Source organism: Camelus bactrianus, chromosome 28 (assembly GCF_048773025.1).
Source record: "Camelus bactrianus isolate YW-2024 breed Bactrian camel chromosome 28, ASM4877302v1, whole genome shotgun sequence".
Classification (NCBI taxonomy): domain Eukaryota; kingdom Metazoa; phylum Chordata; class Mammalia; order Artiodactyla; family Camelidae; genus Camelus; species Camelus bactrianus.
Window position 1 is genome coordinate 14,550,376 of NC_133566.1, and position 23,657 is coordinate 14,574,032.

A 23,657-nucleotide genomic window follows, 5' to 3' on the forward strand; every position below is an offset into this window, starting at 1 on the left:
AGGAAACAGATTGTCCAGAGAGGGTTCAATGAGAAGACTTAAGAGCCTTAGAACCCCCAAAGAGCAGCAGCATTTAAGGGACCTGCAGAGGAAGAAGGGACCGCTCCCAAAGGAAGCTGAGAACAGAAGAAAAGTGGGAAAAGTTAACTGTAGTCTTAGAGAAGCTTCAAGGACACACGACAGTTGGTCAATGATGACAAATGCTGAAGACAGATAAGATGAGGGTTTAAAAGGACCTATTAGAGTTAACAAAATCATGATTATTAGTGATCTTGGCAAGAACCAGCTAAGTTGATTAAAGCAGAGACAGTGTATTCTAGTTGTAGAGTGGAAAAGCTGGGACCCATAGTTTGAAGGAAATGTGGAGTTAGGAGAGGATTTAAAATGCAGAACTGAGGCTCTTTAGATCCTGAAAGGAGGGGGGAGAGAGAGAGAGAGAGAATGCTGAATGCTGAACGGTGTCTGTGGATTTGGAGATTCTCCACGACCTTGTGGCACATCCTTCCCTAAGGTTACGGCTCTGGCTCCTGTCTCATATACAGCGTGTGGCAGGATAGCAAAGTGGTTAAGATTTTAAGGTGTCTCAGTTTTATTGAGATATAATTGCCATAAAATATTGTATTCATTTAAGTTGTATGACATGGTGATCTGACCCACATATATAGTGCAAAGTAAGTATCACAGTAAGTTTAGTTACCACCCATCACCTCACATAGTTACATTTTTTTTTCTTGTGATGAGAACTTTTAGGATCTATTCCATTAGCAACTTTCAAATATACAATAAAACAGTTTTGTTAACCGTAGTCACTTAGCTTAAGTTTTAATCCCGGCTGCACCACTTAATGACTGAACAACCTTAGACAAGTAGTTTCGCCTCTCGCTGTCTCAGCTGTCTCTTTGATGAAATGTTCTGATCTCATAGGTTGGTTGAGAGAATTAAATGGGTCAACATGCATCAAGCAGTCATGCCTGGCAAACACGAAATGCTCTCTAATGTTAACTGTTACAGAGTTCCTACCTTCCCTCTCTAGTCTTCTCATAGTGTTCCTTCCACGTCTGACTTGTATTCCAGGAGCTTAACAGGTAAGGGTACAGAGATTCCTAACCCAAACTCATCAAAACGGCATTATAGTGTAAGATACAGACTTTGGTCAAAAATGAGATCTTGTTCATGTTCCAGAATTGATCTGATTGATCTGTTTAGTCTATTAATAGTACTCAAACTATCTCTATTCATTCCAGGCATGTGAATGAAACACAACAAACATTTTAATTCAACAGATCTTGCACCTACTACATGGACAGGCATTATTCATGGCACTTGAGATTTATCAGTGAACCAAATAAATGCAGGTGATGAGGACTAGAAGATAAAGAAAAGTAGAGCTGGGAAAGGGAGGATCAGAAATGTGTATGTGAGAGGAACCAGGATGCGATTTTAAATATGGTTGTCAGGCGAGGCTTCATTTAAAAAGTGGCATTTGAGTAAAGACAGAGAGCTAAGGAAGTCAGGTTGAGCGCCTACTCCGTGCCAGAAACTGTCCCGGGCACCTGATCACAGAAACAAATAGGCCCTTTTGAGAACGGAACATTTCAACTGAGCCCTGCGGGACAAGTAAGAATCACACAGAGTGAGCAACACTGGGAACAGAGGGATGTCTGAAAAAACCTGAATGCCAATTTATGAATTTACAGAGAGAACTATAGGCTATCAACCGGATATTCAGATCAGCCTGTCCACATGCTGTCTGCGGGTTACTGATAAACCGGTGTATCCTAAGTTTGCTTGGTGAATACAGAATCGGACAAAAAAAACTGAGTTACACGATTTCAACGTCTGGTGGAATGAACCCCGAGGAAACCGCCTCTCAAGTCCTGGGCTCTGGAGAGATCCTACTATCAAAGCCAGGATACCCTGTCCCTCCTAGAGAAGGCCTGGATTCATCCCAGGCAGGCGCACCTTTCTTTTACTCCGTGCTTCAGTAACAGATCAGGCCTCCAGCTGAATGATGTACAGTCTTGTATTAGCTGTCAGGATACTGTCACATCTTGAAGGCCTGATAAAATTTTGCTTCTTTACACTAACTTTGCATATCTCTACTCTCACCTTTTAATTAATAATTTAATCGTTCTTCCTCACAGGACAATCCTATTTCCAGGTTCCAGAGGGGCACTTCGCGCTACCGCCACTTTGCATTTGCCAAACATGCTTCTCCATCACCGAACAGAAAGCAGACCATTACGCAGTCCCATCGACTCTCCTAGGTCGGCCCAGCTCCTTCAAAAAAAACCTTCCCGTTATTTTGCCTCCTCTCGGTCCGTAACTTATCCAGAGTCTCCGGACGGCCGAGCGCCTGTCGGATTTCGCCTTCTGGCTCTCGGTGGGCGAGCACGGGGCCGGCACCCAGCGTGTCTGATTCTGACCGTCCTGTGTCGGGGACACACCGTTCCTAAGCGCGGCACGGGGTCCTCGCAGGCGCTGAGCGGAAGCCGCGGGGCCTTCAGCGCCAGCCCTGGGGTCCCAGCCCCGGGGTCCCAGGTCCCCGCCCGCCCCCAGGCACCCAGCGCGCGGCCCGGGGCCCACGCCGCCCGCCCCCCCCCGCTCCCCCCGCTCCCCCCGCTCCCCCCGCTCCCCCCGCTCCCCCCGCTCCCCCCGCTCCCAGCCTCACGCACCTGCTGCTTCCGGTGGCGCCTAAGCCGCAAGGGCCCGTGGGGGGAAGGACGCGTGCGACCCCTAGCCCTGGTTGCTGCGCACGCGCCCGCCCGGCCCGCGGGGGCGAAACCGGAAGCGCCGGGAGGAGGCGGGGCCGCGCTCTCACTGCGGGGCCGGGCTGGGCCGCGGCGTCCGGAGGGTCTTTCCGAGAGGCCAAGCCGGCTCCCGGGCAGACGCGCGGTCCACGTTCCAATAAAGGTATCGAAAGTCCCAGAGCCCCAGGGCGGGCGGCAGTTCCCCGCGTTGACAGCCCAGAGCTAACGGTCGGCGGGGCGCAGGCGGGAGCCGGGCTGAGCCGGGGCGGCGGGGGCTGTCGGGGAGCGAGGCTGGAGGGAGCCCGCCAGGTCCGCGGAGCATCGGGGTCACATGCTCTTTACTGAACATGCAGGCACTGCGCGGGCTTTTCACGTCTCAGTCCCGAGCACAGGTAACTCCACTTGGAAGGTGAGGAAACTAAACTCAGTTTTGAAAGGCAAATGGCATTTAAAGAAATAAAAGCTGGTATCCCCACTACCGAGATGGTAACAGGTAAGAAGGAGTGGGTCTGAAAACAAACACACTAAGGGCAATGAACGGTAGCACTTGGGGTGTCCGCCAGTGCACTCGGCAAGAACATCCTTGTGGCTCAGCCAGATGGGACGGTCCCCCAGCAAGCAAAGTTGCAGCTGACCGTAGCTGTGTAACAAACTGCCTCAAACACCAGTGGCTTCTTAAGACAACGATTTATTATATGGGCAAGGCTCGCTCACATGTCTTCATTCAGCAAGGGCTGGTCGAGAGGGGAGGTCCGGGACGGCCTTATTCACACCCTTGGCAGTTGGTGCTGGCTGGCTGGCTGCCGGCGCACTTCAGTTCAAGCCTAGCCTTGGACGTGGCATTGGAGCCCTACTCTATTGGCCAGAGCACCAGCAGACGCAGCCCGGAGTTAAAGGATGGAGTAATGGGCCCCACCTCTTGATTAGAGGAGCCCAAAGCGTTCCTGGTCATCTTTTTCAACCTTCCACAGAAATCTCTCCTTCAGTTTAAAATAGAAACCATCAAGACTTGCATCTTGGATTGAGAAGCATCCAGTGTTCACAACTTGCTGAGGCCGATACCATGACCAGGGCTCCATATAAAGCTACAATAAGGACACAGTGGCTCCTCATTTATTTATTATTACCCTTTTGATTGAAGTCACTCTGAGTTATTAGTCTTTCTTGTGTTATTGTGCAGATAAGAATGAATTCTGTTCAGAGTTTGTGCCAGTAGGAATTTTCCTAGTTATCATTAAAAATAGCTACACAGTACCGTTGCCCTCTGCTTACATCTTCCTAAATTCCAGTGCTGTGAAATCTGAGGTGGTACAGTTTTTCCCCCCCCTAATTTCCTACTGAGGTGGTTTTCAAAAGTCCCATTACCTCCTCTCGGCTCTGAGACTTCTATCCTGTGGTCATTCTTACCCTTTCCTACTCCTTCAGCTTCTCCACTGGATCCTTCTTCCACTGACACTCACACATGAACCCCATCTCATCTTTTTTTTTTTTAAACATTTTTTATTGATTTATAATCATTTTACAATGTTGTGTCAAATTCCAGTGTTCAGCACAATTTTTCAGTCATACATGGACATATACACACTCATTGTCACATTTTTTTCTCTGTGAGCTACCGTAACGTTTTGTGTATATTTCCCCATCTCATCTTAACTCTCCTCCAGTGACCTCACTTTCCACCTTTCATCCTGTCTCCTCACCTTCGGAGCTGAGCTTTTCAGAGAGTTTCTGCACATCCAGTATTCACTACCTCACTTCCTGTTCATTTTCCAACTTCCTCCAACATGGATTCTGGCCTGATTCCAGCAAAGATGCTCTGGGGGGTAGGGGGGAATGCAAAATGGGTGAAGATGGACAGAAAGTACAAATTTCCAGTTATAAATAAGTCCTGGGGATGTCATGTACAGCGTGGTGACTATAAAGATACTGTACTGTATATTTTAAAGCTGCTAAGAGAGTATCTTAAAAGTTCTCATCACAAGAAAAAAAATTTGTTAACTGTGTGATGGTAGACATTAACTAAACTTTTTGTGGTGATCATTTTGCAATATATTCATGTAGAAAATTATGTTGTACACCCCAAACTAATCATATGTCAGTTATATCTCAATTAAAAATTTTTAATTAAAAAAATAAAATTATTTAAATCATTAAATAGGTATTCAAGGATGATAGAAAGTTAGGTCAGTTACTTTCAGATGGCTGGGGGGAGAGGGAAAGGCCTTTGTACAATGCTTGCAACTTTTCTGTAAATTTGAGATTATTTCAAAATAAAAGGATAACAATGTATGTTAGGTGTCTGGCTTTGTAATAAAGATTGTTAGTGCCCCACCCAGAACCCCTGTACCTCTAATCCATGCATCCATTCTCCAGCAGGTGTGAGTGAAGGAGTGATCAGGCACCGAGACACCTGAGTGGTTCACACCACCTCCCTGCCCCCCAGCCTCCCTACTTTGGCTTGGATGTGGTAACGAGTGCCTGATTGGTCTAGGGGTGCAGTAGTCCCACCCCTTGCCTTTAAGTGGGACAGTGGGACAGTGGGACAGTGGGACAGCTGTGTGGTGTGTTCCCTCCACAATGCTCTATGGCTCAATTTATCTGAGCCCTCATCCTTAGTCATTCCCCCTACTTCTCTTACTCCCTTACAGACTTTTCCTAGAGCACACTCTCAAAAATCAAGTGCATCTGAGTCCTTGTCTCAAGCAGCATCCAGGGAATCTCAGCTAAGCCAGTCACACACCAGCTCCATAAGTGATAGCTATTATTGTTGGCATCAATGATACCACCGTTAGACCCAATACCATTGCATGTATTACAGCCCTTATTTCATAGATAGGTTGAATTTAAAGTCTCTGTTAGTCATCCTTCTTTCTCCTGAACTACATTTTCATATGGAAAATCTACTTTCTTATCAGCAACAACAGCAGAACTCTGAAAAATGTTCACTGTAGGATTCTGCTTGTAGAATTCTTCCATAAAACAAATAGACACCTAAGTGAGGCTGCTGTCCCAATTAAATTTGCTCCATTCCACCCCTTCCAGGAAGTCTTTGTGGATTTCCGTTTCCAGATATGCTGCTAAAACTATGGCTTGGATTGGATTTGGGGGTTCCACTTTTCTGATGTCTTAGCAATAGTTCTTAATGAGGATAACTCATGTTTGCATTTCTTACCATCTCAGTGGCTGGGTTGTGCTACCACATTTGACATCCTACAAGGCAGTGGAATTGCACACAATGAAGGATCGTCCCAAATTCAGCATCCAACACAACCATCAAATTTCCTGTTGGACATTCGTAGAAGTAGAAAAACGGTCTGTAAATATCTGAGCCAAGCGCCTATTAAAGAAAAAAGTGGCTTTGCTAAGATCACTAGTGCCATTCATGTTGCTAGGTCCAATGGACCTAGATTCAGTCCTCATCTGCCCTTTCAGTTAACTGCCTCCACCTTAGAGACTTGTATGGCCAGTCTTGACATTAGCTTGTCTTGGTTTTCCACCAACCTCACTGTCAACTCCTCGGTCCCCTTTGCCAGCTCCCCCTGTGCTTACCAGCTCCTAAATGTTGGGGTTGCTTTATCTAGTACTATACATTCACCATACACAACCTCATTCATTCCCATGGCTTTAAATACCATTTCTGTATTTCTGTACACACCATCAAAATTTGTATTTTTCGTTCCATACATACAGCTGTCTGCCTTGGAAACTGGTATGTTCAAAAGCTGAGCTCCCGTACTCACTCTTTTCCCCAGGGAGCCTCCGTGCATCCAGCCTCTTCTTCCTCACTTCCCACTTCCAAACCATCACTGTGTCCTGCCAGACTTCACCTGGACTCTGTCCCCTTCTCACCTCGACACCATCACCACTATCTCACTTGGACAACCATGTCACTGCAAAAGCTATCAATGTCATGTCCTCTGAGAAGCCTTCCTTAAAAATCAAGTTTTGTTTATATCTTCTTTTCTGTCTCTCTAAACATTTTAATTTTCTTCACAGCACATCACAGTTTGTATCTTATGTAATTACTGTCTGATGTTCTATTTTGCTCAGTAGACAGACAGTAAACACTATGAAGGCAGTGGCTCTTTGGTTCACCACTCTATCCCTAGCACCAAGCACAGTGCCAGGCTCGATGAACAAATGGATGATTTGTGTATTTTTTCCCTCCCAAAGAATTATGTTCTATAAACAATAAAAGGCATCACCTTATTGGCTTATGTTCCACTCAATGATTTTTTAAAAAATTCTAGGCCCTACAAATACATTATATCTGTTTAGTATTTTTCTGATTTAGAAAATATTTCTTCCTCTAAAAGAAGATGCTTTTTTCTCCTTTGAATATCCCTTTGTGACTATTAAGGAGATTACTCTAGTTGGTCATTAGAGATCATTAGAGATTAAAGTACAGGAGAATGTTCAGAACATACATAATGGAAACAGCTAGTCACTATATGGCCAGACACAAATGATTTTAATTTCATCTAACATTATTTGAGACAATACTGTTGTTTCCAAATACTAGATATTTCAGTCAGAATGGCAAACTGATACATATATACAATAATTTTTTTAATAGTAGGCTGTTTTCTTTATATTAAATATCGGTGGTATAAAATGGTAACATCTGCAAGATAAAGTGTTACACGTGGAAATAACTATTTTGTAATGGAAATGAATTCAGTGTGGGTAAAAAAAAAAAGTTTTTAAAAGGATGATTTGAAACGTGAAATTCATGTTGAGGTACGTAATTTACCAGTCTTTTACAGAGTTTACCTGCAGTGATCTTTTAAAGAACAGAACTGCAAAAATGCAGGAAAATAATGTATTCTAAAGCAAAACCCCCAATTGGAACTCCAACATACAAAATCAATACACCAGAAATAATGTGAAATATTGATGTCAAATCGTTTGGGCACTGTTTTTTGATCACTTGTTAAGGAAATACATTATAATTAGAATGTTTTGGTGCCATTTAAATACTGTTACACAAAAATTCTGATTTTTGACAATAAAAAATTGTAGATTTATAGATTTATAGATAGTAAAAAATAAATAATCATCTCCCTTCATTTTGTCAGGTTTTCCTAATAAGGTTAAGTTCTCATTCAACATGCCCTCTTAGTCAAAAGCAAATTTTGGTTTCTTTGGTCAGATACACGGATAACTTCATTCCACATCTGTCATTTCTATCCCATCACTTTCTTTCACATATACCACCGAACCCAAGGCTTTCTCTGAAAAAGATCCTGTTCCAGTGTCTTTACTCCTTGTAAAGTTTTCTTGGTTTGTATCTTCTAATCTTACTTTCTTGGTGTTTTGAAATAACCGAGTCACTGGTTCCAATTTGCTTTTCTCAGTTCCTTGCATTAAGTGATCATCCACTTTTGAATCCGCACGCATAGCAGATACTCGAGTAGCAGATTTACTAAGAGGAAATCCCATTGGGGCAGCTTAATAAGTACCGTTTGCCGGCACCTCTTTAAGTAGTAGAAGCGTTTCTTCAACTTGATTCCTTGGGGAAGAAAATGGTAACAAGTGAATACAGTGGGAATGTCAACTAACTTCATGGCAGTGTTTGTTTTAATGAAATTTCATGGTGATGATGGCAAAAATATCAAGTAAAATCTTCCACCTTTCAGGAGTTACATTTTCTGTTGGGGAGGGTTTGTAGGTTCTGTAGATTCTCTTTCTGAGAATTCCTTTTTAAATTCCTTTTTAAACCTTTTTATTTTTTAAAGGAATTTACCAGATTTTATATTTCATCACCTTGCAAAAATAATAGAATTTCTCTATGTAGTCTTTTCTAGGATTCTTACTATCAAAAACTTTTAATTTATTATTAATGGATTAAAGAAATAATTATTGAAGGCCAAACACTCTGTTAGATGTTCTGGACAAAAAATAAAGATGCCCAAACAACAGTAAACATTTACCAACCTAATAATACATCATCCAAATATATGAAGCAAAAACTGACAGAAATGAAGGGAGAATTAGACAGTTGTACAATAACAGTTGGAGACTCCAAACTCAACTCAATAATGGATAGAACAACCAGACAGAAGACCAGTAAGGAAATAGAAGACTTAACACAATAAACCAACTAGATCTAACATATGTTTAGAGCACTCCACCCAACAACAACAGGATACATATTCTTAAGTGCACATGGGACATTATCCAGGATAGACCATATGTTAGGCCACAAATTAAGTCTCAGTAGATTTTAAAAGATGGAAGTCATACAAAGTATTTTCTCTGACCACAATGGGATGAAGTCAGTAATCAACTACAGAGGTAAAACAGGAAAATTCACAAATTTGTGAAATTAAACAGCACACTCTTAACCAATGGATCAAAAATATCACAAAGGAAATTTTAAAAAATACTGACAGATGGAAGTAAATAAAAATACATAAAAACTTAAGGGATGAAGGAAAATCGGTGCTAAGAGGGAAACTTATAGCTGTGAATACATTAAAAAAACAAGGAACATCTCAAATCAGCAACCTAATTTTACAGCTTAAGGTACTAGGAAAAGAACAAACTTAACCCACTGTTAGCAGAAGGAAGGAAACAAGATCAGAGCAGAGATAAATGAAATAGAGACTAGAAAAACAAAAGAGAAAAATCAATTAAAAACAAAAGTAGTTTTTTGAAAAGATCAACAAAATTGACAACCCTTTAGATAGATGGACTAAGAAAAAATGAAAGCTCAAATTACTAAATCAGAAATGAAAGGGGTTATTACTACTGATTCTATGGAAATAAAAAGCATTATAAGAGTGCTATGAACAGTTGTATGCCAACAAATTGGATAGCCTAGTTAAAATGGACAAATTCCTTGAAATACGAAACCTACCAAGACTGAGTCAATAAGAAACAGAAAATCTGAATAGACCTATGACTGCTTAGACCATTCAGAGGGGAAAAGGCAGTCTTTTCAACAAAATGTGCTGGGAAAATTGGCTATCCACATGCAAAAGAATGAAGTTGGAAATACTAAAAGAACAATGAAACATACCACATTTGAAATCAACAAAGGTAAAATAATGATAATGTATGTGATTATCAACTAGCACATTAAGCTTCAGTCTAATAGAGGGACTGAGAAAGAATTAAATGCAATAGGGTAGGTCTGGTCCTATGAGTCTCAGCTTAACCTCTCTGGGCTCTTGAGGATATGAGAGGAGAAGAAGTCTATTGGGGACCTCTTTGACCTGGTATTCGGGTTGCCATTCAGGAAGGCACCTTGAATGCATATGGAAGAATAAAGATCCATAAGGACTAAATAAATTTGGATACACACACACACACACACACACACACACACACAGAGAGACTTGCCTGACCATATTTTAAGATACGCTACAAAGTCAAAATAATAAAAAAAAGTTTAGTACAAGTGCAGAAGCAAATAAATGACCTATAGAACATGACAGAGCTCCAACTTGGATGTAGGTATGTACAGGAGCTTCACATATGATAAAAGTGGCAACATACAGCAAAAGGCATGGAACAGAATAAGTTTAGTGTGAACACTGGTTCACTATGTGGATAAAAATAAAGCAGGATCCCTATCTTACATACCAAAGTGGACTCCAAATGAAGTAGAGACCTAAATGTTAATGGTTCAACTATAAATGCGATTTTAAAAATGTAGGACAATGTGTTTGTCACTTTATAGTGCAGAAGGATTTTTTGAATAAGAAATAAAACAAGGTGAGTCCTATGAATGCTCACTGCCTAGAATTTCAGGCTTTAGCACAAATAGGGAGAACACAGATTGAGTCTGGTCATTTCAATGAGTTGAGAAGAAAGTTTGTGGAGGCCAAGATGGCTAGAATTTGTGGAGAGAGGAGAGAGGTGCAGCAAGAGAAAGGGCTCCAGAGATCTGCAGAAGATACCCCACAATTCTTTGGCTGAGTACTGATCAGTGAATGTGCGTAAGGAAACTATTGGGCCCTGGGGAAAAAACACCAAAAAGGAGAAGGCAGAATAGTCCTTAGAGCTTACACAGGACCAAGAATAGAGTTCTTAGAAAGGTATTGTCTCAGTAATAGGGTCAAATTAGCCCTCAATAAACACTATTTTGGACCTAACAAAGCTTAAGAGCAAGCTTCTAAAGCAAGTCTGTCCAATAGAACTTTCTGCAATGATGGAAATATTCTCTATGTTTGACTAATATAGTAGCCGCTGGCCACATGTACGTGTTGGCAAGTGGAATTCTACCGAACCACCAGGGAAAGCTGGCTGTTGGAATTTGAAAAGTATAGGGTACCAATGAGGAACTAACTTTTAAATTTTATTTAATTTCTTTATCATCACTTCAAATAGCCACATGTAGCTAGTAGTTACTATTTTCAACAGGGCAGCTCTAAAGAACCAAACTGTTTCCAAATAAACTTACTGCATCTCAGAAAAAAGCCTAAATATATTTAAAGAAAAACCAAAACTGAAACCTCCAGCACCCAACCATGTCAAATCTGCAATGTCTGGCAGCCAGTAAAAACTTACCAGAAATGAAAACAAGCAGAAGAATGTGACTCATAACCAGGAGAAAAAAAGTCAGTTAATAGAAACAATCCCAGGAATGACACAGATGATAGAATTAGTACACAACCAACAGCTCTTTTAAATATATTCCATACTTCCAAGAAAGTAGAAAAAAGCATGAGCATGATAAGTGAGAGATGGAAGATATTTTTTAAAAATTCAAACTTCCAGAGATGAAAAATACAAATCTGATATGAATAAATGTTGTAGGTGGGATTAACACAACCAAAGGAAAGAAGAGTGAGCTTTAAGATAAATCAGTATAAGTTGTCCTGTTAAAAAACAAAACGAACAGAGCATCAATTAGCTGTAGAACAACAAGCAGTTTAATGTGTGTAACTGAGTCCCAGATTTTTTTTTAGGGGATCAGGGAGGTACTGAGGAAGGCAAAAGGCAAAACAGAGGTTTTTGCAGTGAAGCTTGTGAAATGATGGAGAAACCCAGAACTTAGACTTACACAGGAGTATCTGTCACAACCGAGAGAGCAAACCTACTAAATAAAAGGGTTTCATGGGATAGGATGGGGCACTCACCACTCTGCATATCCACAAAGGGAAGAAAATTTTCACTTTCTTGGGCTGGGGGAGGGAGTCAATAGTCAATAGTTCAGTCAATAGAAGGAAAATCTTCACACCCTGGTTTGGTTTTAAAATGATCTTTTCCCTACATTCTTTCCAAAGAATCTTCAGTAAAATCTAGGTGGCAAACATAAATGCTTAACCTTTTCATGTTTTTTCCCTAAAGGAAGTACCTTCCTACCTCCTATATTAATAATTCACTTCTCCCTGCAGACCTTCGACTCCATCTGAGAGTTCTGAGGTTTATACACTTCTCCCTATTTTTTTTTTAACAATGCTAGCTAATGAGAACATTTTATTCAAAATAATCGTAGTATCTAAAGAGGAAATAAGATTATGCTTTGTTTTGTTTCAGGACGGTCTTTGAGAGCTCATGCTTCTTTGTAACTTATTTTACCAGTTAGGTATAATTGTATTTTGCAAGAAATGTACCTGTTGGGACCTCTCACTTCTTTATCTAAAATAACAGGGAAACTCAATTTAATTTTTTCCCATCTAGCTATACTTGCAAGGTATATCTGAAAATAAATGATACAAAATATGAGAAAATGTACTGGCACAAATAGGGCTAAAAAATCAGAGGAGAGATCAGAAAAACATATCGCACATATTTAAATGTAATTCAGTGAAATTTGTTCTAATATAAAATGTGTTTATGCCTGCCAATAATATATTGTGGGGGGAAAATGAGTACTCACCTGGCAAAACCAGGAATTGTTAGTCTCTTCAAATGTGAGATTACTTTTGGAATACACAGGCGAATACTATGTCAAGATCATCAGAGGACAGCTATAAAAAACCTAGTTTATCTATTTCATCTGTAGGAAAAGACAGGGAGATAAAGCCACCATTAGAGTTCAGCAGCCCTTGAGTTATTTAAGAAAACTGGAACACGTTAAACACTAAGAAATGTTAAAAAGACAGTATTTCTTCTTAAGCTGGGCTCCAAAAATTTGGCAGAATAATTCAGTTCTCATTCTTTTTTACTAAAAAGCTCATTTCTTCACTTTTAGGTAATGTGGTCAATATTAACATAGATGGAAGGCCAAAAATAATATTACACCTGGCTAAGTTAAATGAGTGTTCCCAGACTGAAGGCTCCTAATTGACAGAAGACAAGTTTAAATGGTATTAAACAGGAAAGCAATCGATTCAACATTAAATGTCGAGTGAGATAATACACTTTTTCCTTTTTTTTTTTTTTTTTTTTTTTTTTTGTTAACCATCATTAGTTTCCCCGAAAAGGGGATTCGGAGAAGGCCTGGCTTGTGGAGAAGGTAGGTATACCGGTGAGAAACCTGCGCTTTCATTGCTAGTTCTGTCTCTCCCCGCTTCAGCCCAGACTGGATCGTGCCGAGGACCGGGGGCCGCAGGCTCCCCAGACTGCAGGCTGCCGGTGCTCACCGAACAGGCCGGCTCTCTCTCCCGAGGAGGCAGCAGTGGTACCGGACCTGGATGCTCCCCGCAAACCGGCCCTTGACTGCGGCGGGAGAGCGCACTGCCCTCCCAGCGCCCACGAGCAACTCTAGGGAGTAATGAGTTCACTGAACGTGGGTCCAGAGTGGTACCCGATCCCCGGGGAAAGTGGCACAAAAAAGCCGCAGCAAAGCGGCAGGTGCTCCAGAGCTAAGGGAAGGTGGCCGGAGGCAATATAGCCCTGCGCATGCGCGTCCCGCCCAGGTGCGGCCGCCGCCCGCAGGGAGTAAGGGAAAAGTCTTGGGAAAGAGGGTAGCTGCTGGTTACTAGGAGACAGGACGCTCGGGTGGGTCGTCTAGACGCTGCGTGGGCGTACGCCTGCGCGGCGCGGATGGACCAGGAAGAGGCCTTTGCTGGGCGCCCTGTAAGGTGGACGTACGCGTCGCTACGTGCGTAGGTGCGCGCGCACCGCTTGTAGTCCCCGCTAGAGGGAGTGTCGAGCCAGGTACGCGTGCGCACGGGGACTTGGGGCGCGCGGGACGGAAGCGGAGCGAAGGCGCCGGAGAGGTGGAGGACAAGCCCCCTCAGGTACAGAGCGTGAGGGCGGGGCCGACGGCGGCGCCGACCGGCGCTAACCGCCCCCGCCTCCTTCCCGCCGGGTCCCGCCTCCCTCCGCCCCCTGGGGCGGGGCCGGGTCGATTTGGGGTGGGAAGGGAGGAGAAAGGGGCGGAGGATGGAGTCGGGGAGGGACCTGGATCCCCGGCGGAGGCCCGGTCCCGGCAGTCAGCGAGATGAGCTCCGGGGAGGACGACAGGCCGAGGACCCCGGGGAGGGACCCTCAGCTCCAGGTAGAAGCACCGGGATGCGCTGGGTTGGGGTAAAGCAACTCCTGAGCCCGAAGGTCTCTGTGAGGGCAGCTGCAGGAGGGCGGGTGTGGCGGGGGGGTTAGGGGCCGCGGGCGACCCCTGAGGTGGGTATTCTCTGCGGGAGCCGCTGTGAGGGACAGTAGCGGGCAGAGTTGCGGTCCCGGGAGGCCCTCTGGGAGCAAGTTTTGCCCCTGTTGTCGTTTCTTGGGAGCTTAGGGTTGAGCCCAGTTCCTATGGTGACCGCTTCGCTTCCTGCCGCAGCTCTCCGGTTGGTTGTTGGGGGTACTGTTCTGTTTAGATACGCTCTGGAGTGGAGCTGAGGAATTTGAAAGTCAGATTTGGGAGTTCAACCTGGCTCTTCCTCACTCCCAGTCTCTCAATTCCAAGCCACTTTATAGACTGGGAGGTGAAGGGCCCAGATTACGTAGGCATTTGCATGAAAATCTCATATAATTACTGTAGAAATTATACACAAGAAAGGCAGGGTAAACTGGCTTTCTTTTCAAAAAATATTTGAGACTTAAATAACTTTGTGGCGGTCGTGGACCTGATACCTAACTACGTATGGGAATACATTTTTGTTGTTGTTGTCCTTTAAATAAAGTCAAGGATAGTGGTTTCAGGAAAAGTTTGCATAAGTGATAGGGTCTCTGTGTTTTCCTTCTTCCTTTCCAGACCATTATATATCAGAATATTTCTTGTTTTAAATTTCCTCTACGGGTTTGCAGAATTTCAAGTACACTTTTTTTTTAACCTGTAAGGAAATAAATCGAAGAATAATCAGTTTGAAACTAGAATAAGTTATAACTATAAAAGGAAAGTGTCACATTATTCAAATCTGCTTCCAGGATAAAACTGAGTTTTGTTTGTATTTTAATTGATCAGTGAACTAAACCATTCAGTCTTAATTAGTGGGACATAACTAGGGAGGTACATTCATGAAATATTTAAACAGTATACATTTTAGCATTATTTAATGGCAGCTTCCAAAATATATGTTGTTTACCTTCTGAAAAAAAAATCACTGCTTATAGCCCGGCATATAATCAGATGCAGGTATGCTCTAGGCTCTTTGTCTGACTTCTTTTTCAGTTGCTTCCTTTTCAGTTTGTTTTAGGATAATCTGCTTTTAAAGTACTCCATATACAGAGGCAATTAGAGCAGATTTTATTATTTATTCCCTTTCCCCATCATACGCTCCTTTTTGTCCCCAGATGTAGTCCCTATGGTGACTTCTGTGATAGCCACTTCCTTGTTTTTCCTTATAGTTTGACCATCTTTGTGTGTGAACATGCACATACTAGTTTGGCTCGTTTTTAAACTTCTTATAAATGAAACTGTACTAAGTATTCCTTTGTATTTTGCTTCGTGACTCAACATTGTTTTTAAGATTTATCGTTGTCACCTGCAATTAGTCTGTTGTTTGGTGTTACACTGTAAGAGTATACCGCAATTTATCTACTGTACTGTTGGTGGACACCAAGATTTCTACAGTTTTTGATAAATGGGAACAACACTGCTGGGAATTTTCTTGTACGTGTACCCCCCTATAATCTTTTGAAATAAGCTAGTTAGTAAGGTGGTTCTGCTTGTCTTAGTTATGCTATTAACATCAGTCTATATTATTAAATTTTTTTGGTTCAGAAAAGCCTCTTGACTACACTATTTAACCCCTTCTTAAGTTTCCAAGAGGAAATGATAAATGATACTTCTCCTAAGGCCATTGTTTTCTGCTCCTTAAAAAAGGCAAGTTATTTCTTTACAGCATGGTCTGGATTGAAGAGAAGTGAGGAGCTTGGGTTTGACTGGAGAGATTATTTGTTTTTTAAAAAGATTAAACAAGTGGCCTTAGTATTTTGTTTGAAGTGAATTTCCAAAACATGTATTCACTTATTTTTATTATAAATACAAAGCCTATCTCAAAATTACTCATAAAATTTTATGTGGTTTTCTATATCCTTCTGTTAGTGAAGCTATTCCTTTCTAATTCAAAGTGTCTTATGTTTCTAAACTTTTGGAGCCAATTTTATAAAGAGAGAACAAGTTGACCTTTTGTGGAACCAGATTTCAGAATTTCATATAATGTACTCCAGTATTTTCAATTATTCTATCAAAATATTCAGTAAATGTTTGTTGAGCACATGTTATATGCCTGGTCTTTTGCTCAACTCTAATGATTCTTTTTAGCATGTGGTCTTACCTCCTATTTCACTGAAATTAAAATTCTGCCAGGCAGGAACTTCTTCAAATTTCTACCCCTTCTCATCTCAGTCTTCACCCAACCTTGCTTTTCTGTCTTGACTCAAAGGACAGTGCACATCCTTTACCTGGATTTCCTCTTATGAGCTTAGTGGCCTTTCTCCATTATTTCACGTTAACCCATGTCTTGGGAATCTTCGTTGTGTGTATACTGTAAGGATTCTTAATTTGGAGTACAAGAACTTTGGGGAGTTCTTGAACCCCCTGAATTGTAATGTTTTGTATGTGTTTGTATTTTCCTGAGGTGAAGACTCAGGGCTTTTGCTTAATTCTGAAAGAGGTCCTTGATTTGAAGAGAATTAAGACACAAGTTTTTCTCCTCTTGTATTGACCCTTCAACAACCTTGGTCTTCTTCCAACTTTCGCTCTACATCTTTTCTTAGAATCATGCTTTCTAAAAGAAGTCTACATATTCTGTTTCTTTTTCTTTACTACTCACTCATTTATTAGTCCTCTTCAGACTTGCTCATACCCCATCCCTACTGTTGAAACTGCTTTGTTTAAATCATCAAAATTCATTACTTGGGAAATGTCTTATTGAGTGCTAACTTTGTGCTCAGCCTTTTTCTAGGCACTAGGGATATAACAGGGACCAGACAAGAGCCTAGATCGCTTGGAAATTACATTCTGGTAGAGGGTGGCAGACAGTAAACAAATGAAGAAGTAAGTGATATAATTTCATATAGTGTTGAATGTGAATAACCTAATGGCAGAGTTACAGGAGAGAGGCTATTTTAGGTAAAAGGTTAGGGAAGGCCCTCTGATATTTTAGCCAAAATGCTGAGGGGAGGAAAGAGCCGTTTGTGCAAAGGATTAGGGGAGAGAGCGTTCCTGGCAGAGGGAACGCAAGGGAGGAGGCCTCAAAGTGGAAGGAGATTGGCACAGTAGAGGAACAGAAAGGAAACCGATAAAGCTGGTGGGTGAACAAAGAAGAGGGCACTAGGTCTGTTTAGGGAAGTGAAGGCAGGGGCCAAATCACGTAGGATCTTAAAAAGTTTGGCTTTTATTCTTATTGCTGTGGGAAGCCATGGGAGTGTTTTTGAGCAGGATCTGATTATTTTAAAGTGATTTTTACGGTTTCAGTTTGGAAAACAGGTTGTAGGGAGCAACAGTAGAGGCAGAAAGACCAGCCAGGAGACTGTTGCAGTAATCTATGTAGAGATCATGGAGACCCGAACCAAGGAGGTGATAGTAAAAATGTACAGAAGTGGATGGATTGGGCATATATTTTGGAGGTAGACCCAAAAGGGCTTGTTGATGGATTTGATGAGGTTCAGGGTAAGAGGAAACAATGATAACTGCTTGGTTTTTAACTTGTCACTACAAAAATGATGGTGTTATTTGACATGGGAAAGAGTGGGAGGGAGCAGAGTGGAGGCAGGGCTGAGAGCAGGTGTGCAGGTCGGGGAATTAAGAGGTCTGTTTTAACATGTTACAGTTGTGATGACTCTGGACATCCAGTGAACACAATTTAATGTGTTAAGTTCTGCAGTGGAGATATGTTCATAGTTTAGGGGAACATGGAAGATATATCCTGAGTCTTTTGAGGGGAAGTAGAAATCAGAAATACTTTTTTGTAGTCCTTCTCTCTGTATTTCTTGTTCCTCCCTCTGATGTGGCACTAATCATGCTGTAGTGTAATTTCTGATTTATTTGTTCTGGACTTCTCTAGATTCACTGAGGGCTGAAATTGTAAGTTTTTATTTGTTTTCCATCTTTCTGTCCCCCAAATCTAATATTGGTTGATCCTTATTCTAGCTGTTTGTAAATTTGTCTGGTAAGTGAATAAATGACTTACAGTCTGATAGTATGAACTCAAACAGTGATAGTAGTGATAGAAGAAATGTATTTGAGAGAGATTGTAATGAGAAGACTGGTAGGATGTGATGGCTGATAAGATAAGTTGAGTCAGTGAGAGGAATTAGTAATAGTAGTAATTGTAAATAATAATAATATATAACACTTATTATTTATTGCCAGGCACTGTTCTGAGTGTTTTACATATAATAACTCATTTAATCCTCACAACAACTCTATGATGCAAGCACTATTATCATGCCTACTTTGTAGATGAGGAAGCCAGGGCCAGAGAAGTAACTTGCCCATGGTCATGCAGCTCAGAAGTGGCAGGACATAAGCAGTCTGACTCTACAGAGCATGCTCTTAACCACTGTCTTGTGTCCCAACTGCGAATGACTGTGCTTCTGGCTTGGGTGTTTATGATGACAACTTGCTGCTTACAAAGTACTTTCCTTGCTTTCTCTGAGATCTGTACAGGGACACAAGTTCCATTCAAAGTTCCATTGAAAGATCACGGGAATGTGAAAGAAATTTAGGTGGCCTGAGGTGGAGAAATTGGCAAGCCAGGCGTGGGCAATTCAGATACACTGATTTCTTTCCCTTTTTATTGCCTCAAAATCTAGTGCAGGGAAAGTAGCAACTCTAATATGACTGCTCACAGTTATTGCGTTGACTCCTGGTCTTTTTCTGCTTTTAATATCTAGACTAGCCTGGTAGTTAATTTTATAGAATACCCATTTAACTTTTCAGTTTACCAAAGACGGACAGTTCCATTTTCTCTGCTTTAGTACACTGGTTCATTATCAGCCTCTGCAGTTTGTATTGTACCTTCCTGTTATCTGAAGAACTCTGTGCAGGTTGGTGGGAATACAGAACGCTGTAGGGTATTACTTGTTAAGATTCTAGTAAGTGTGTGAGGAAGACATACCCAGAAAAAATAAATAGCTACATAAATTGTTCTATAAGTGATATACACAGAAGTCTTAATGCAGAGGTGATCACTTCTTGATGGAGAAGACAGAAAACCTAGAGAATATGGAATTCAAACTGAGCCTCAGAAGTGTCTTTAATTAAACAGAAGAGTGAGGGCAGATGGCAAGGCTCATGAACAAAAGATAGTATGTTTCTGAGTGTATGTATAAAGAAGGTGTAGAATAGTTTGTGTTTCACACAGGGGTTCTTGGGGGTGTTACGTAGGAGCTAACTTTGGAGAAGTGGGGCCGGACCAAACATGAGGACCTCTGAGTGTTAGGCAGGTTTAGATTTTAGAAAAAATATATCCTTACTATTCAAGGAATAGTCTCTACTAGCCAAATAGCAGACCAGCTTTTTAGAAGTGCACTATTTCAGGCCTACTGTGAATAAGAATCTGCATTTTAGCAAGATTCCCAAATGATTTTTATGTTCACTAAAATTTGAAAAGCACTGCTATAGTGAAAAGTCACTTGATTCTGTTATACTAAGTCAAATGTTTATAACTAGGAACACATTTTTCAACAAATTGTGGAAGAAATAGTAGTTAGGATTTCAGCCTTAACCCATAAAGGCCCAGAATGATTCTTAATTAGAAATACTTTCTGAGATATAATGCTGAAGTTCCGGGAGAGTCAGTAACTGCTGGAATGGAGAACAGAAAAAGCAGATTTGTGTCTTGTTTAGGGAAAAGGAAAATAAACCTGTCAGACTGTGAAGTGCTGGGTTGCACAGAGTGTAACACAGTCAGTGACTGGGGGATCCAGATCCTATAATTTCCGAAGCCCTAGATTTGGGAGAATAGCAGCGTGTTGCCAGGAGAGACCTAGGATGCTTGTAGTGAATTCTCTCTCTCTTAACAAAATGGCAGCCCTGATTCAGAGAAAGAACAAATTATTTCCCTAAATCATACTGTTTCTAAGATACATAGCCGAGTAAAAAAAGCACAATGCAAAATAGTATATATAGTATGCTAAAGTGAAAATTATTTGTACAGAAGCTGTGTGTATTTGTAATGTTGCTAGATTTCACACAGCTATTCTCCATAAATATTGTATCAATTTACACTGCCACTAGTCATGTATAAGAAAGCTAAATTTTATATCCAACTTTATGATCTTTGCCAATGTGATGGTTAAAAAATGGTATCTCAGTGTTGTTTTATTTGTATCCCTTTAAATGGTGAAACTGAATATCTTTAAATCTATTTAAAAGCCATTTCTATGAAGTATCCATATTTTGACCAATTTTTCTGTTAGGGTATTTCTTTTCCTTTTTTATTTATAGAAATTATTTGTATATTAGGGAAGTTAGCCCTTTGTGATGTGGGTAGCACATTTTTTTTTGTTAATACACGGAAACAATAATAAACAGGTAGCTAGTGGCAACTATATTGGATAACACAGACCTGGAAGTAGACTACTTAATTTGCTGCTGACCCCTGTTTCCTTAGATAGCAATGGGGTATGTCTTTTTTGAAAAGCATGTTTGATATTGTAGTTTTATATTTGAAAACCACAGGAAAGGCTTTATAATATAAATTTTTAAGAAAGTAAATCTTGATGAAATCGTTTTAACTGATCAGACAAGGTTAAAAACAATCTTTTGATTGAATGTTCTTAATTTTCAGAATTTTGATTGTTGTGGGAAATCACAAGACTGTTTTAAACTTGAATGTCTCTGTATTATTCCCATTCTTTCCACTAGGTTACCACCAAAGAACATGATTTTGGTCTAGGGGCTCCAGTTTCTGAAGCTGAAAAATACCAGAATATTCTCCAGCTAGAACAAGAAGTGAGAAATCAAGACAAACTCATCTCTACACTGAAATTACAGGTTACATTTAATTTATGCACATACTTCCCTGAATTAATTTGGGACAGGGGCCTATATTAAAATAAGATAGAGAATAAATACTAATTCATTGCTCATGTAAATCTTATGGGTGTAAAATCATTCCATTTTTTTTTCCTTTTTAAAAAAATTACTTTTTACTGCCTTGTTTATTTCTTTTTTTAATTTTATTTTTTTGGGGGTTTATATATTTATTTATTTAGTTTATTTAAATTTTTGTTTAATGGAGGTACTGGGGATTGAACCCAGGACCTTGTGCATGCTAAACACATACTCTATCACTGAACTGTACCCTCCTCTCTCCAAAATCATTCCATTTTTGCGTTAGCCATTTTGATGCACATAGATTCGGAGTTAGTGAGTACAAACTATGTGCCAAGTATTGTATCAAGTGCTCTCAAATGCGTAATCTTCCTTAATCATCCCAACCTTGGGAAATTGTAATGTTATTTCCACTTTATAAACATGAAAGCTAAAGTTCCAAGAGGTTAAAGAATTATGATATTTAACTACTGAGTGACAGAGCTCGGATTTCTTTGAACTCCCAAGTTCAGTATTGTTTCTGTTCTGGTGCCTGACATGTGGTATTAATAAAGGCTATTAATGAAAATCCCTCTTCTTGGAAAATGGAGTAGACTCACTTTTCCTTATTCTCCCACTAAGTACAGCTAAAAACCCCTTAACATTATGTATAAAACAAACATAAGAACACTCTGAAAGGTGGGAAGAAGGAAGACTGGCCAGGGGCCTCAGCACACAATGTATGACTAGTTAGTGAGTTCCTGGATTTTCTTTTTGCTCCTTGTATCCCAGGCAGAGTACTGGAAAAACTGGCATCCAGAAACAATGGGTGCAGACAAAAATAGGTCTCAGAAAAGTCATCCGTCTCTAGCCAAAGGACTAGGAATGGGGTGGCCTAGAAAGGCAGACTACTTTTAGACAATAACTGCCCACTCTAAGCAAACACCATGGGAAAAACCTATAGCTCTGTTCCTGCCAGCAAAGGCTGAGTAAAGAGCCTGGACATCTGCCCTTGCTAGGCTGTAACAAGGAGCCCCATCCTTGCTTCATCTCTCCCCACCCTGCCCCAGAAGGCCCCCATCCTACCAGGGTGGCATCAGAGATGAAAGCTGAGTGGGGAACCAAGACTTTTGTGCCCATCAGGCAGTAAGGAAGTCCCCAATCCCATAGTGTTCATGGAGACCTCAGGGGGAGCCTAGAAATCCACCTTCACATGGCAGTAAGAGATGCCCCCTTTCCTCTTTGCTGGGGCGATGTCAGAGAGACTTAATGCATAGGCAGGACCTTTACCGCCCTCCAGCAGTAGCAGGTCTACCCGTCTACAGTGGCAGTGAAGGATACATGGGTGTAGTAATGAGGGGCCTCTGTTCTACCTAGCTCGGGTGGTATCAGCAGAGGCCTAGTGGGAAGCCTGAACTCCCATTTCTGCCTAGCAGTAACAAGGAGCCCCACCCTCCCAAGGTGTCAATGAAGGCCAAGTGGAGAAATAAGACTTCCACTCCCATCCAGCAGTAACAAGGCAGTCCCCCTTTTCTAGCTTAAGCAGTGTCACAAGAAGCCTACTAAAAGACAAGAGCCAGTGTCTTAGAATACCAGGTCTCAATTAAAAAAAAAAATCACTCCTTATCCCAAGAATAAGGAAGACCTCAACCTCTATGAGAAAAGGCAATCAGGAGATGCCAGCACAGAGATGAATCAGATATGACAATTATCTGACAAGGATTTTAAATCAGCCATCATATAAATGCTTCAACAAGCAATACTGAGTGTGCTTGAAACAAACAAAACAATAGAAATTCTCATCAAAGAAATAAAAGATATAAAGTAGAGCCAAATGGAAATTTTGGTAGCAAACAAGATGTTCTTCAATAGGTGAACAGATAAACAAGCTGTGATACGTGATAGAATGTTATTCATTGATAAAAAGAAATGAGCTATTAAGCCATAAAAAGACATGAAGGAACCTAAAAGCACATTGCTATGTGAAAAAAGCCAATCTGAAAAGGTTACATACTCTATGATTCCAACTCTATGACCTTCTGGGAAAGACAAAACATAAGAGACTGGTTGCCAGGGATTTGGAGGGAGAGGGGTGAATGGAGACCCAGGGACTTTTAGGACAATGAAACTATTCTGTATGATATAGTAATGATGGATATATATCACTATACATTTGTCAAAACCCATAGAATCTACAATTCAAAGAATGAACCCTAATGTAAACTGGACTTTAGTTAATAATTTATCAATGTTGGTTTATTGCTTGTAACAAATGTATCACATTAAAATAAGATGTAAATAAGGAGAAACTGTGTGTGTTTGGGGGCAGGGGAATGGAGAAAGGGGTATGTGGAAACTCTTTGTACACCCTGATCACTTTTTCTGTAAACCTAAAACTACTCTTAAAAAAGTAAAGTCTATCAAAAAAAGATATAGAAGAAGGTATTTCTGAATTATATATCTGTTAAGGAATTAATATTCACACTATATAAAGAACTACAAGTCAACAACAACAAAAACGAACAATCCAGTTCAAAATTGGACAATTTTGTTCAGGCATTTGTTCAGAGGAGACATACAAATAG

General features: G+C 40.9%; 2 protein-coding genes and 1 long non-coding RNA gene across 4 annotated transcripts in view; 2 read left to right on the plus strand and 1 right to left on the minus strand.

The window, feature by feature from the left end:
- The first annotated feature begins 2,689 nt into the window (after positions 1-2,689).
- LOC141575451 (uncharacterized) lies at positions 2,690-5,039 on the plus strand. The gene is made up of 2 exons (XR_012503041.1): positions 2,690-2,913; positions 3,104-5,039. It is a non-coding gene; the product is annotated as an uncharacterized LOC141575451 (long non-coding RNA).
- Positions 5,040-5,141: 102 nt separating this feature from the next.
- On the minus strand, positions 5,142-13,641 carry C28H2orf15 (chromosome 28 C2orf15 homolog). Its single transcript, XM_045519648.2, has 3 exons — positions 13,289-13,641; positions 12,583-12,702; positions 5,142-8,262 (listed from the first exon to the last, which is right to left on the minus strand). Exon 3 carries the CDS (start codon positions 8,190-8,192, stop codon positions 7,917-7,919), a length of 276 nt encoding a protein of 91 aa, XP_045375604.1. The 5' UTR covers positions 8,193-8,262; positions 12,583-12,702; positions 13,289-13,641; the 3' UTR covers positions 5,142-7,916.
- Positions 13,642-13,739: 98 nt separating this feature from the next.
- Positions 13,740-23,657, plus strand: part of TSGA10 (testis specific 10) — a 61,262-nt gene continuing 51,344 nt past the window's right edge. Inside the window, exons 1-2 of one of the 2 annotated variants that reach the window (XM_045519645.2) lie at positions 13,740-13,888; positions 20,905-21,033. Coding sequence is in view for 1 of the 2 variants with exons in the window: in XM_010959056.3 (XP_010957358.1) it covers positions 14,092-14,148; positions 20,905-21,033 (186 nt within the window). In the remaining variant the exon portion in view is untranslated. The other variant, XM_010959056.3, reaches the window with a different exon arrangement.

Bases quoted from the DNA above. Each gene is read 5' to 3' on its own strand.
- C28H2orf15 (XM_045519648.2), bottom strand. From the start codon at position 8,192: ATGGGATTTCCTCTTAGTAAATCTGCTACTCGAGTATCTGCTATGCGT.